The 15,208-nt window shown below is 48.5% G+C and overlaps 1 protein-coding gene across 15 annotated transcripts in view; it reads left to right on the top strand.

Annotated features, from left to right (window-relative positions):
• Positions 1-15,208, top strand: part of ADGRB1 (adhesion G protein-coupled receptor B1) — a 285,060-nt gene that overhangs the window by 111,122 nt on the left and 158,730 nt on the right. For 13 of the 15 annotated variants that reach the window (XM_050313265.1, XM_050313255.1, XM_050313272.1 and 10 more), the window contains one exon: positions 7,145-7,303. The exons of the other annotated variants lie outside the window; for them this stretch is intronic. In XM_050313265.1, the coding sequence (XP_050169222.1) occupies positions 7,145-7,303 (159 nt within the window). The remainder of the gene's footprint in view (positions 1-7,144; positions 7,304-15,208) is intronic. 15 annotated transcript variants of the gene reach the window in all.

The raw sequence follows: 15,208 nt of genomic DNA, 5'->3' as shown, positions 1-15,208 counted from the left end.
AAGAGGACACGGCCTTCAGCTGTGCCAGGGGGATTCATGCTGGACATCAGCATGAATTTCTTTACTGAAAGGGTCGTTAAGCATTGGAATGGACTGTCCAGGGATGTGGTGACGGATTCACCAATCCTGGAAGTGTTCAAGGAATGACTGGACGTGGCACTCAGTGCTCTGTTCTGGTTGACACGGTGGGAATCAGCCAAAGGTCTTTTCCAACCCTAGTGATTCTGTGACTCAGCAACTTGCAGCTCCGAGATTTCTGAGCAAGAGCTGCTGGCTTTGTATCTCTTAGCGCTTGGTGGCTTTGTCTCTCATGCATTTCCCTGGTTACATTTTGTATTCATAGAAACTTTGGTACCTTTTCATGCCGTGACAGGCATCGCACAGTTTGACATCGCTCTGTGTCTGTGGATTGTGTCCTTGGTTGGTTCTGCCCCTGCCTCCTGCTGCTTTCATTTGACACCCCTCCCTTCCCAATATTGGAAAAGATAATGAGCAGCCAGTTCCCTGGTTACCTTCCCCTGGTCACTCATGAGCTGTTAATGCATGTTTATAATTTTTCCACCCTCACCCATCTCCTTTCCATGGACGAGAGTCAAAAAAATCATAGAATGGTTTGGGCTGGGAGAGGCTTTAAAGATCACCCAGTTCCAGCCCCCTGCCATGGGCAGGGACACCTTCCACTATCCCAGGTTGCTCCAAGCCCTGTCCAAACTGGTCTTGGATACTTCCAGGGATGGGGCAGCCACAGCTTCTCTTGGCAACCTGTGCCAGGGCCTCCCCACCCTCACAGGGAAGAATTTCCTCCTAATATTTAATCTAAATCTACCCTTCTTCAGCTTAAAACCACTCCCCCTTGTCCTGTCACTGCATGCATTGTCATGGATGATTTTGCTTTTTTAAGGAGTGGGGGGTTGTTAATTTTTATATTAATGTGCACAATCTGCAAACCAGCAAAGTGTTACATGGGGTTTATTTAGGAAAGGGCACAGAAGGAGCCACTGGAGCAAATCCCTTTTGCTGCCAGAGACTTTCCACACACGGGGCACGAGGAGAGGACATCCTCCTGGAAGGTTTTCCTCCTTTCTTCCACAGAAGTAGCAAAGTCAGTGTGTGACTCTCCAGGGAAAGATCATGGGCTTGTGTAATAGAAGGCTGTCTTCAAGATAGCCCCTTCTGGACTTGCTCTTTTCCAGCATAGTAGGAAGGAAAGTGATAAAGGAGCAGCTCTCTCACTTCCCCCACTGCAAAACAAATTTAAGTTTCTGATGGTTTAAGACAATCTCACTCTCAGTCTCCTTTCTGTGTCATTTCCCCTATTTGCATAAGAAATAACAATTTTTTTCCCCACTCGTTTGCTAACTGAGGTGATTCTCAGGCCGTCAGACACTGTGATATAAATTCCACTATAAGTACTCCCAGTGGTAGCACACAGAACCGTGGTGATTTCTTTGGAGCCTGGGCATGTTTTTCGGACACAAAACACCTTGACCTGTGGAGCTGGAGAGAGCTGCCAACAAAACGTGTCTTCAGCTGGGGTCAGTGGGAGGCTAAATCTGAAAAATCCAAAATGGGAGGCGGATGGAGCGTGTCAGCAAAGCCCCTTTTGCTCCGTTGACTGTTTTGTGTTGATTCCTTAGTTTTTGCTGTTGTCACTGCCGTCTAATTTAAGGCATTGCTGTTAAATTAAAAGGCATGATTGACTGACTGGCATCTGAGACACACTGCAGCTGTCAGCTGCGAAGATAAACTCCGGATCAGGATGCAAATCTTCCCAAAGATCAGGGGTGTCTGGACGAGGTGTCTAAGTGGAGCCCTCTCAGTTAATCTGTAGGAGGAAAGACCTCCTTCTTTTGGCATCTCTGCTTAAGATTCAGAGCAAGAAATGCCAAATGTGAGCTTGATTCCGACCATCTTGAAATCTTTTCCTTTTAACTGGAGAATTAAAATGCATTGGGTCAGCCTTGCATGAAAACTAATTTGTTTTAGTAGGTGATCATGATAAGAACTGACTGTGGAGGATCAAAAAACTCTTTAGAAACTGGATTAAAGGCCTCCCTGGATGACAGTCTCCGTGGCTCTCGAGCCGGTCCCACGAGCCTCAGGTGCAACAGCAGCTTTTAAAAACTCCTGCCAGGAGCCAGGACTGTTCTCCAAAAATCAAAACCACAAGCTAAAGCTCGCCCTGTGCTTGAGGTGACAGCTGCTGGTTGTGATGGGAACCTCTGGAGCTGGAGGCCACTCCGGTTAAAGGGAATAAAGGGCAAAGCAAGTGGAGCCTGTGGATCTGCGAGGCTGGAGCTGAGCAAGACTTCCCTAAGTGGGAAAGGGCTGGGGGTGTGACCTTCAGAAGAGTCAGTGCCTTAGAAAAGCAAAACCCTTTATAGAGCAGTTGCAGCAGACTCATTATTTCTGGATTAAGGACAGATGGCAACTCAACCCGCATCGATCAGCGGGGTGCAGCAGTTGGCGGAGAGCTGATGAAACAGGAACTCCTGGGGCAGAAGGGACTTGTCTGCAAAGGCCCCATTAACTTCAGTGAGAGCCTGGGCTGTGTTTCATGTGGGTTATTTGCCTCCCAGCACCAGAAGGGTCTCCTCCAATGAAATGTAAGAAGGGGCAGAGCAGGGAGTTGTGTGGTGAGCAAAGGGGGATGAGTTTCCTAGAAGGTGGGGAGTCCATGAGGGTTGTGTCAGCTCAACAGGCAGAGACTGAGGGATGAACTGAGTGATGGGGCTCACACCCCACTTGGTCTCTTCTACAGCATCTGCACTGGGCTGAAAGCATCTGTGGGTTGTGGAGCTCAGCTGCAGATCATTCCCTGCATAGAATCAAAGAATCCTTAAGGTTGGAAAAGACCTTTAAGGTCACCAAGTCCAACAGTCAATGCAGCACCACCCCCATGTCCTCTACTAAACCATGTCCTTAGGGGCATCCATATCCACAAGTTCTTTGAACACTTCCAGGGATGGTGACTCCACCACTTTCCTTGGCAGCCTGTTCCAACGCTTGACAACCCTTTCAGTGAAGACATTTTTCCTAATATATAATCTAAAGCTCACCTTGGCACAACTTGGGGCCATTTCCTCTCGTCATTTGTGACCTGGGAGAAGAGACTGACCCCCCTCATCTGGCTACAACCTCATTTCAGGGAGTTGTAGAGAGTGAAAAGGTCTCCCTTCACCCTCCATGTCTCCAGGCTGAACTCTCCCAGCTCCCTCAGTGACTACCTTGTTGTCCAGCCACCCCTTTCCACCAGCCAGATGCTTTCAGAGTGGGCAGAGGAGGCCAGTGTTGTACTCATGGCACAGCACTTTTCCCCCTGAAAGGTGGCATGGGAATAACTTCATATAATAGACCCTTAACCACTTGTTTACAGCTCCACTAAAAAAGACAAATCACCTGAAACAGTGAATGACTAGACCCAGGAAAAGAAGGAGGATTTCAAAAGGTTTATCTGACAGCCAATAAACAGGATAAATAACATGCAGCATTTAGTTTGTCAGGACCATGGTACAACCTGATGATAAAAAAGGACTGCTCCATAAAGTGGGGAATACCTTTGTCTTGGCTATAAATGCCTGTGTTGATTTAGGAAGTGCTCTGGTACTTCTCTAACTTCTCTTTAATACTCACAAATGGGATGGAAACTGAGGAATAAGGAGAGGAAGGGAGTTATATGTGCTCAACCTCATAAAGAGATCTCATTACAGTTAAAGATTGGAGATCATGATGGTTTTTATCTTATTTTGACTGGTTCTCCCACTGCTGAGGATAAGAAGAGTAAGTGTTACCCCCTTCTACTCCACTCTGGTGAGACACCCCCTGTAGTGCTGATCCAGCTCTGAGATCTCCAGCCCAGGAAGGACATGGAGCTGTTGGAAAGAGTCCAGAGGAGGCACCAAGATGATCAGAGGGATGGAGCAGCTCTGCTGGGAGGAAAGGCTGGGAGGGTTGGGATTGTTCAGCTTGGAGAAGAGAAGACTTTGGGGTGACCTAATTGTGACCATGCAGGACCTGAAGGGGGCTACAAAAAAGATGGAGAGGAACTTTGGAGAAGAGCATGGAGTGACAGGACAAGGGGGAATGGCTTCAAACTGTAACAGGGTAGGTTTAGCTTGGATATTGGGAAGAAATTCTTTATTGTAAGGGTGGTGAGGACCTGGCACAGGTTACCAAGAGAAGCTGTGGCTGCCCCATCTCTGGAAGTGTTCAAGGTCGGGTTGGACGGGACTTGGAGCAACCTGGGCTAGTGGAAGGTGTCCCTGCCCATGGCAGGGGGTTGGAACTGGATGGTCTTGAAGGTCCCTTCCAATCCAAACCATTCTATGATTTAAGAAGTCAAAGACTGGCACCTGCACTATCCCTCACTCTTTGCTGTAGTGAGGCCAGGCAGCACCTCTTTCTATATATTTTAGGAGGTCAGTGTTATCATAATGGTTTCTATCCTGAAATGCTGACCTGTTTGAATAACCCATCATCAAACTGGGGACACTACAACATCCAGTGAATCTGGGTAACCGGTGTGTATTTTACTTACACAATATAAAATAACCTCTGAAGACACTGGAGCAATTGGACATTTTGTCTCAAAAAAGCGTCCCAAGGAAATAAATCCTAACCCCACCCAAGTCTCGAGTGGAGGTGCTTTCTGCCTAAACCTAACCCTAATCTGCCAGGGAGTGAGAGCAAAGAAGGACATCCTGAAAAGGGCAAGCAAAGTGTTGATTATCTCCTAAAGGTGTCTGGTTACAGATATCCTATTGATCAGCTCCAGCCAGGCATCAGGATACCTCCCATTACGCCAATGGCTTCTCCTGTAACTGAAACACAATCTGTGTCCCAGCAGGAAACAGGAGAGACAAGCTTGTTTTCCCAATGCTGTTTAGAAAAGGAATCAGCATAGAAAGTGACTTCTGAGGGAAAGGCACTCCTCTTCAAGGTCAAATGTTCGTTGTGTGCCAATAACAGCTCCATCCTCGTGCTGCTGCCAGGATGTCTGAGCTCCTCACAGGCAGGCTCGCTGCCCTCCATTTCCATCCTGCTCCATTTTCCTATGTTATTTTTATTATTAAGTATCTGAGCAGCTTCCATGACCATCACCAGTGTGAATGTTGCTGAGCATGTGTTGATTTTCACTCTGTCTTGGGAGGAAAAGTCAGAGCATGGTGGTAGCAGAGTGTGAACTCATGGCTTTACACTGTGCAGGTGGATGAATACTGCCCCATCCCTGAGCAAGGGGGTGCTGATAATGTCCCTGTATTTTGATTTGGCACCTAGTTGGGCTTGTTTTTTCCAGAGAGAGCTGGTGTCCTGCCTAGGGGGTGCAGGGAGCAGCTCAGAGCACAGCCACGATCTCCACTGCCTCAGAAATAGCAATACAGGGGGGCTGAGTCAGCTCAAGTGCAAATTTTTATTTAAAAAAGCAGCATTTGTCTTTTTTCCCAGTGTTTCCTGCCTTCAAAAAACTGCATCTTTAGCTCATTATCTTTCTGTGTGCCTGGGCACAGCACACAGCTGAATTTCCTGGACCCGAGGCATCTCCAAGGGTAGCTGTGGGTAATGAGAGAATTCACAGCAGGAAAAGCAGCCATAGGAAAGTGGCCACCTCTGGGATGAAGGGCCACCTCTGCTCCCCCCCATGAGGTGGACAAACAATGGAGCAGAGCAGCCAGGCAGCTGAGGCTTATTTTAGCAGATTTTAGCTTGCTGCACGCGGGCCACGAGGAGCAAACAGACCACTGAGGGATGTGACAGCTTATCCATCACCTGAAGGGCCTGGATGATCCCCTGCTGACTTTTTACAACCCCAGACCCAGCTTTGCTTGGCTCCCTGCAGGTGTTTTAACTGTGGGAGGCAAGCCAGATTCACATGGTCTTCACGGTCCGTCCTGCCATCAACATTTACGGACGTTCCACCAGGGCTGGTTGTTCCTGGCAACAAGCTGGGAGGATGCAGGGTGGAGAAGCTGCAGAGGCTCAGCATTTCCCTTCTGTAAAGTGGCAGGATCATCCCTGCAGCAGGAGTTTGGTGGATACATCCGCTGCCAGGGTGGTGGCTGGTGGTGTGAGGGGGAGAAAGCTGAGTGTTGCTGACACCAGCACTGAGCATGGCTGGGAGGGGAAACCTAAAAAGCATTTTCATCTCATGGTGCTCAGAGGTTGCTCCCCATGGGTTCTGTAGGGGTGCTGGAGGGGGAAATCATTCCCCTCCCAAAGCTGTCCTCGAGAGTGGTGCCTCTCTGTGGCTGGTCAGCACTGTGGGGAAAGGGAGCAGCCTTGGGTGGTAGAATTCCCACCCTTATCCCTTCCCAGCTCCCTGGTCTTCACACAGTGTTTGTTGGGGGGAAGAGGAAGGAGACACAACCTCGCCAGTGCTGGATTTGCATCCTGAAGTGGTTTCTGCTCATGTCTTCTGGGGTTAGAAGACAACAGGACACAAAATGGACAGAAGGTCTTGTGAGAGGGGGCTCCTTTGCCACAGGAGGAGCAGGACTAGTTAAATCATAGAATCATAGAATATCCTGAGTTGGAAGTGACCCATAAGGATCACTGAATTCCGGGACAGCCCCAAGAATCCCACCACGTGCCTGAGAGTGTTATCCAAACGCTTCTTGAGCTCTGGTGGCAGGAATAGGAAATAACTGAAGAGAAGTCGATACAAAGGCAATTCTTTATCTCTAGATTCAACCTCTAATGTCTTGACTTTCAGGTGGTATCAGTCTCTTCTCCCAGGCCACCAGCAGCAGGACATGAGGGCACAGCCCTGAGCTGTGCCAGGGGAGGTTTAGGTTGGACATTGGAAGAAGTTCTTCACAGAGAGAGGGATCAGCCCTTGGGATGGGCTGCCCAGGGAGGTGATAGAGTCCCCGTCCCTGGGGGTGTTGAAGCCGAGCCTGGACGTGGCACTTTGACAAGGTGGGGCAGAGTCACAGGTTGGACTCGATGATCTCAGAGGTCTCTCCCAACCCAGTTGATTCCGTGACTCAGTGACCTTCTGGGCTACTCCGTGGTGTCAAGTCCTACCACTTTCAGAGAACACCCAAGTCCTCAGGGCTCGGCAGCGGGCGCACCGCGGGCTCCGCCGGGCCGGCCTCGCCTCGCCGTCCTCGCCGAAGCTGACGGGGCTTTTCTGGATTTTGCCCAGGTGGTTGGAACTCGTGGTCGGCTTGGGGCGACTGCACCAAGGACTGCGGGGGAGGCCTCCAGACCCGCATGCGCTCCTGCAAACCCCTTCCCAAGGAGGGCCTCGGCTGCGAGGGAGTCCTGGAGGAGGGCCGGCTGTGCAATAGGAAGGCGTGCAATAGTAAGTGCAGGCATGTTCCCCTTCGCATGTTCCTCTCTCTGCCCGGGAGGAGGAGCTTGGCCTCGTCCCTGTAAATGACTTTGGGACGCTCCAGAGGAGCCAGGGAGCTGCTGAAGGGTCGTGCTGGAGCAGCAATCCCAGGGGAGCATGTGGATGCGGCTGTGCATGGCCCTGCCCTGCCCTGCCTGCCTTGCATGCACACCTCGTCCAACACACACTCCTGCAGATCCAGAGCCCTGCAGCCCAAACATCAGGGGTTAATCCATAGGAATCTATAAGCAGGCTTGCATCAGGTTTTCATGTGCTGGTGGTAAATCTGCCTCCCTCCCACAGATTTAAAGCAGGAGGCCAAGAGGGCTTCTCTTCTGCTTCTCTTTTGCTTCTTCTTGGCTTCTTTTTGCTTCAGTTCAAGAGCAGTGATCCCGTCCGTCTCTTTTACAAAATGAAGCCCCACAGATGCCAAGCTGTGGAGACAAAAGGAAGGGACTGAGTAAGGCAAAGGCTTTGGTGGGTGCTCCACTCTCCTCCTGTAATGAATCCTCCTTCCAGGTCCTCTTCTCCAGGGAACAGGGGGACAGATTGTCAACACCAGTCACGTATCAGTGGGTCGAGCTGGTGAAGCTCCAGCACTTTTATCCCCAGTTCTTCTTTTCCATCAGCTGAGTTGGGAGGGGGACGAAGAGGAAAAACCAACAGCAGACTCAGCTCAGCTCAGCAAATGCAAGCAAATGGCTGATTATGATTATTCCCTTCTTTTTATTTCAAATTCATGGTGGAGAATGTTTGAACAACTCCTCTGACTAGTCAAATAACTAGGGAAAGTTCAACTGTCTTCAAAGGCTGGGAAGTATCTCCTGATAAAGGGGAAGTTCAAATAAAGGGACATAAATATATTCCTCTAATAAGGGCTAAAATGATTTCATGCATATTTTAACATTTCCATAAATTTAAAATATGTTGCAATTAGGCTTTCTTTTTTCTTTTTTTTTCTTTAATGAAACCTGGGATACTGAATTTCCTCTCCTTGACTCACAGTGGCTGATTTGCTTCTGAGGTTTGCCCACATAAGGGATATTTAATCCATGTCCCCCATCCTTGCTGGTGACTTTGTCGTTGTAACAGAGCTGTGGATTGAGGTAGTGAGGGTGGGAGTGCAAGGGCGTGGGAACTGGTCCTGAAAGACACTTGTGGGACTGAAAGGAGCTGGAGGAAGGGCCACACCAGTCCTGGTGGGCAATGGTGTGGAGCAGAAGAAGGTGGAGGTGGCACTGTGGGTGGGTAGAGGGGGCTCTGCAGGGGTGGTCATTGTTTGAACGTGGGGCCACAAGGGACAACAGGCAGAAAAGCTCCTTAGACATCCCCTCATGTGCTGGACAAACTAGGGGGGACCCAGGTCCCCAGATTCTCTTTGTAGGACACTCATCCTTATCCTTAACCATCCTCCAAGCCCCTGTTGGATTCTTTCACATCCTTCTTGGACTTTGGCAGAATGGACACTGTTTTCCAGGTCCAGCCTCACCAGAACTGAGCAAGAGGCATAACATCTTCTCTTGATCTTCCCCTGATCTTCCCCAGGGATGAAACTTTGGCCCTTCTTCATGAGAGTTCTCCAGAGGTTGTGGTGGCAAGGAGGGATGGGGTGGGATGGTGGACAGCCATGGAGCCTGGAAGTGTGGGTTGGATTTCCAGCTCCTCTCATTGCAGGGAGTAGAGCAGTGAAGGATAAATCCTTCTTTACTCACTGGTTACTCACTCATTTTTCCAGAACACAACACTGAGTAAAGCCAATCCCAAATGCAGAAAACCCTGATTGTGCCCCAGTGGGGCTCTGATTCAGTAAATTATTTCACTCTTGTTTCCCTGTCCCCTTTCCATTACATTCCCAGTCAACTCCTGCTCCAAATCACAATGAGATGAGTTCAGCTGAGATTATTTGGGAAGAAGGGATCTTGAGCTAAGTGGAAAGCCCTAATTTGGAAAGAGAGGACACTGATTTATTCCTTTGAAATAAATAAGTCAATTCAGATTAATTGTCCCAAGAGCCTCTTTGGAGACAAACTGCTGAGCCCCCTTATGATAATTCCATGCTGGAAAACATTTGAGGGAAGATGTGAGCAGTAAATCTTTCAAGACTTGTCCATGCACATTTGAGGTCTCTGTCCTACCTCAAAACAAACCTGTACCTCTTCAGACCTCCCAAAACTGTGCATTTGCCTCTGAACTCACCTCTCAGTGAACCACCTGTCCCTTGTTGCCTTTGCCCAAGGATTTGCACTTCTGACCCAAGAAGGGTTTCTAATTTTTTTTTTGCACACATCTTTTCCTTCTCTTTTGCTTTGATCTGTGCCAAAACCTAAGAGGATTTAAAAGCAGACTAGAAATCCTGTTTTAAATGTGTCACTGTTATTGTCATATTGACTTTAGCTCGTAGATTTGTTAGGGATGTGTAGGAACTTTGTTCTTCCACTGGAACTGTTATTTTCCTAAGTGTTCACTATATATTGCAGTTTAAATAGGTTCTATTTTGTTTTAATTAAAAAGAAGGAAAAAAAAAAGAAAAGAAAAACTGGCCAGAAGAAGAACTTTATCCTAATTTATTCAGCATTTGAATAGCTTGTAATAATGCCTGAGCAGCTTCTCGGGTATTGTGGAGTAGCTGAGATCTTAATTTTCTAGGAGAAAAACACCACTCTTTACCTTGACCAAAAGGTCCTGACAAAACAAAACAGGGATTAACACTCTGATATTTTCCTCTTTGCTGTGGAGATAAATTGAAACTTGTCCACTGAGAAGCTGCTGACCAAGCAGGTTGTGTCAAATAACACAGATACCACCACAACCTTCAAAACAAGGGCAAACCTATCTCTCTTTTCTTTGACTTCTCCTTTCTTGCTTCTGCCAAAGTGCCTCCCAATCTGATGGATGATTAGCAAGAGGGCTGTAGCTGTTTATTTGGATCTCCAGCACCTGGGGCAGGTTCTCAGTGAAAACAGCTTTGAGTGCTGACACTCAGCTCCCTGGAGCTGCTGAGGTGAACTTTGGTGGAAGATCTTTGAGGGTTTCATTGGTTGTTTTATCTTGCCTGGATGGGGAAAATGCTGTAAAGGGATTTAGTGCTTCTTGTCACTCAGCTCCTCCCCCAGGTGGGCCTTCTCCAGGTCCTGCCATCCTTCCTTTTCCGAAAGGATCTTCAGCAGGTCCTTCTCTGCAGGATTGGGAATGTTTCCAAGAGGTGTCAGTTCTGCCAGTTTGTCACCAAAATATGGGCACAGGCACTTGGTTCTTAGAGGTGACTCTGAACGTATGGTCTGGAGGCTGTGATGGTTGAAATCAGTGCCCAGGGGTGGCTGAATGACTCCACAGGCACCACTTTCATGTGGCCTTTCTGTTTTTCCACTCATTCTGGCCACCACCTCTGCTGTTTCATGTTTTGGAGTGTCTTGCTGGATGTTCTTCTGGTTAAATTTCCCCAGGGATACACCCCCAAGCCCAGTGACAAGTGAGCCAGGTAAGTTTTCCATGGGTAAAACCCGAAAGATGTGACACACTGAGGAAAAACTGTATTCAAGGCTCATCCCAACATGGAAAAGGAACTTTGTCTGGTGACACATCTTGGCTTAGGCAAAACCTTTTTTTTGTGGCAGCTCAAGAGACATAATCTGAAGGACAGCATTCAGTTTTTAATGTAATTCTGATTTTTCCTTGCTAGAAGCAAAGGACCAGAGACTACTGGTCTACTGCAGCAGAAACTCATTTATTCCTTTGTAATAAATAAGTTAATTCTAATGAATTGTCCCAAAAGCCTGCTCTTTGGAGACAAACTACTGAGCCCTGTTTTGATGCTTTCATGCTGGAAAACACTTCTCTCAAGAAGACTCTCCTCCTCTCCAGCACAGACAGGGGAGATTTCCTTCATCTCTTGGATTTGGCCAGGAATTGCTGTTCTAGAGAAGGAAGAAAAAAAATGCCAACCCAAGTGTGGTGGCAAGTGCTTGCAGAGGAGTTTTCCAGGCCCTCCCACTGTGGATGGAAAGGGACACCCACTGTGCTCCAGTGGCCCTTCTTGGCTGCTAATGGCCCTTCAGGTCCTTGAAGCTGTGACTGCTCAGAGGGTTCTCTCAGAGAACCTGGATGGACAAGCTCCAAACAGGAGTGGGAATGTCACAGGCCCGATCCTGGCGTGGGAACTCAGCAGTGCTGGAGAAACCCATGAACAATCAGAGACGTGGGCAGCCTGCACTTATTCCTGGGGAATGAGAATCCAAAGAGGAGCCAGCTGAAATCCTGCCATCCCATCTGGCAGAGGCAGCACAGAACCCATCCCTGACATTTATGAATATGCAGATGGGGAAGATGCATCTCCCCCCACGGCTGGGGAAGGGGTGACCACATCCTGCCATCAGTGTGACACCGGCACAGTCCTGTCATTCCATGCTGGATTTCGGGCACCCAGCAAGTTCAGGATCAAGGCCTGCAGCTGTGGGACTGTTAGTGGTGTGAAGGAATGCATGTTGCACGTGACATCCCAAAGGCTGGGCCTCAGTCTCAGTCTCTGCCACCCCTGATTTCCATTAAAAATAGTCTTTTTGCTGCAGTCACCAAGGTGGAATATCCTGGGCATGTGTAGGAGCATCTGCATTCCCTGCAGGCCAGGCAGGAACTCACTGCAAACTGCAAGAGCTCCTTGTCCTATAGATCCTACAGATACCTGCTGCTGCTGCAGGGACTTCCCCTGTCCCCTCTTTCAATGGTGGTGCAGACATTTCGAATCTGAGAGTCCCAGATCTCACCCAGAGACATTTTCACAAGCCTCAGATGTTCAAATCAAAATGCTTTTGGGTGATTGCTGGTGTGATGATTGCCATATATCCAGTGGCCTCCAAAATGACCCTCTTCTACACCCACTAAGACCTTGGCTTTTAGGGGTTCTTGCTGATTCTGTTGTTCTCTAATTTACTCTTTAGCAGCTGCCAGAGTCCCCAAAAACTCCACAGCCCCCACCTTTCCTTTCAGTTTTACTACCCTGAGATTCATTCACACCATTTGAACGTTTTGGGGATTTTTTTAAATAATCCTTTTCCACTCTTTGCTCTGGTCCATCCTTTCATTCCCACCATCCCACCTTGCCTGGATAATTTTCACGATCCTGCTGTTTGCTTTGCCTCTCCTGTTTGGGGCATGAGCAGAGAGTGTGTGGCTCTTGTGAAAGAGGCTTGGGTGTTAAAACTTTGGCCCACAGCACTTCAAAGTCTCTATTTTTTTCCCTTTGGTTGTGTTGCAAGGTGCTGTCTGTGCCTTCCTCGTGGCATTTATGCAGCTGGGATGTAAATCAGGTCCAGCCTTGCTTTGATGCTGGAATTACTCCTCTCCACTGACCCTGCTGTGGGAAGCAGACTGCTGAAATCCAACCAGTTCCCCACTGCCTTTGTTTTTTTGGCCTCCACACCATAAAGTTCAGGTGCATAAAACCCACAGCAAAGCATCACCTGCATCACCTTCCCCTTGTTCATGAGGGACCTGGCAACTCCCTGCTTGGTTTGGAGTCATGGCTGATTTTTGTTTCTCCTCAAGGAAACCATCCAGCTTAAATCTAAGCCATGTCTGGTGTTAGAGATACATTTTCTTCTCTGCAGCCCCTTTTCCAAGGGGAGACAGGCTGCCTGCAGCAGTGGAGGGACCCTGACATGGGAGGTCTGGAGACTGTTTTTGCTGGGGGAGGCTTGGAAGAAGCTGGAAGGATCATTCATTCAGCCACTAGGCCTGATTGGCTTTAATTTGGATGAGAAATTAACAGTGCAGACTCATCATATCTGTCAGGGAGCAAAGGAAATCATCCAGCTCCTTCAGGACCAGGATCAGTCCTTTGGAGATGTCAGCAGCAAGGGGCCCAAATAACTGGTGAGAGGAGGCTCAAGGTGCCAGGGTGTCTCTTTTGTCTTTCCTTCCTTCTGTCCTGTGTCCTGTCTCTCTGGGCATCCATCCATCCACACTCACTGACTGCTTCTGGGATACTCAATCCCCAGTTTTCTTTGTCACCTTCCTTGCAAGGCCATCCAAGCTCCACATCTCCTCCTTGGTGCCCAGCCCCACTTTCTCCTCCCAGACTAAACAAGTCTCTGGGAAGCCTCTGGGATTTAGTGCACGTGGAGATTTTGTGTGCTCTTGTGGTTTGGGAGATTTCACGAAGAGGATGCAAATCAGAGCAGATGAAGGTGCGTGGGTATAGCCAGGGATGGGTGGTGGGAATGGAGCAGGGTTTGTGAGAAGTCCCAAATATAGGACTAATTTAAGTAGTCTCTGAAGCAAACTCAAAAAAATGGGTACTGGAAAACTAGTTAGAAGTTGGTTGTTGGTTTGTTTTTTTTTTAACTGAATCTCACACAGGAAAGTCCCATGATTTTTAGCTAAAAAAAACATAGTATTTGAGGCATTTCTATTCCAGTTAAAAGCCATATAAAAACAAGGTGTATGCAAATTCCAGGATGCTGGTGGTCCTGATGTCCAACTATCAGTGCCTTTCCCTTCAGGATGGCAGGGGGGTGACTGCCCCATCCCTCCCCTCCAGCCAGCAACCACTCAGTGCTGGGAGGGTTTGGAGGAGTCCGTGTGTCCGGTTCCTTCATTCCTCAAGTCCTGCTTTCAGGCAACAGTGGTGGCAAATAATACAACCTCACAAACTCTTCCATGATCCAAACTGCTGAATATAAAGCTCCTGGCAGGGACTCTCTGAATCATTCCTCTCCCTCCTCTGCTTTCCCTTTTTGGATGGCAATAAAGACTCCTGCCACCACACTGAAGCTTCATTAACCTTTATTAATTTTCTCAGGGTTCCAGGATCAAATTTGTCACCAGTTCATCTCTTGGCAGTTCATACTTCTTGAAAAGATGTCTGATTGTTTTACCTCCTTGGGGGGGAAAAGGTCCTCTGTCTGGTACTTGCTGTTTGGAAACAAATTGGCTGCCAGATCACAGATTACTCGGGCTCAGCTCTGCTCTCTGCTGTTCCATGTGACTCCAGTGGAGTCAGCTGAGCTCTCCTGATTTACAGCAGGCACTGCTGGTGGGTGGGATTTGGTTGTTGTTTCTCTCTTTGCAAGGGAGGGCACGTGTCAGGACTGCAGCACACCCAATAACAAGGAGAATGGGAATTTTAGTTTCCCCCTTGGAAATTGAGGGCTGATCCTCACGGGATGAAAATGGAAGGCTGACAGAGTATGGGTTTGGAAGAACAGGGGTGAGAGCTGTCAGTCAGGAGTTAAATGCTTTTGATTCACAGTGGATGCATTATTTACCTTCTGAACTCAACACCATGGGAGATTTCCAGTTAGGACACAAGGGTCAGGAGTTCCTCTCTTCCACTGAGCTGGAAAGGTTCCCAGCCACAGCTCTGTTGGGACTTTGCTGATGCCAGACTTTCATCTCTCCTTGTTGCTGGTGACAGGGTATAGAATCTGACAAGGAGACATCCTTCTGAGTTATCCCTTTCCTTTTCACCTGCCCTCACCTGCCTGCTCCACTCAGCATTTTCTGGCCCCTCTACAGAGCATTTCTGAGTAGATCTTCGCTGCAAGGCAGAATTTTCCACCAAAAATTACTGCCAGTCACCACCATAAACCTCAGAACGCTACTGGGGATGGCGGTGTTCAGTGCCAGCACTGAATCCTCCACGAGTGCAGCAAGGAGTACAGATACCCTGGAAAATCACTGCAATTAAAGACCAGACATGAGGGATCATACCCTGCGTGGTCCCAAGCCTCACTGAGAAATAAGGGGTGGAGCTGCCACCCAGCCTGAGTCTCTCAGGCTGGCCTGGTGCTAAATTTCGGGAACTACTGGTGGCCAGGGGTGTTGGGGTTGGCAAGCAGGTGGTGGTGGCAGGTGGCTGTTGTTTATGCGTGTAACCTT

This window comes from Myiozetetes cayanensis, unplaced genomic scaffold (genome assembly GCF_022539395.1).
Source record: "Myiozetetes cayanensis isolate MyiCay16 unplaced genomic scaffold, myiCay2020 scf1, whole genome shotgun sequence".
Taxonomy (NCBI): Eukaryota; Metazoa; Chordata; class Aves; order Passeriformes; family Tyrannidae; genus Myiozetetes; species Myiozetetes cayanensis.
This window is presented reverse-complemented; position numbering and strand designations above follow the sequence as displayed.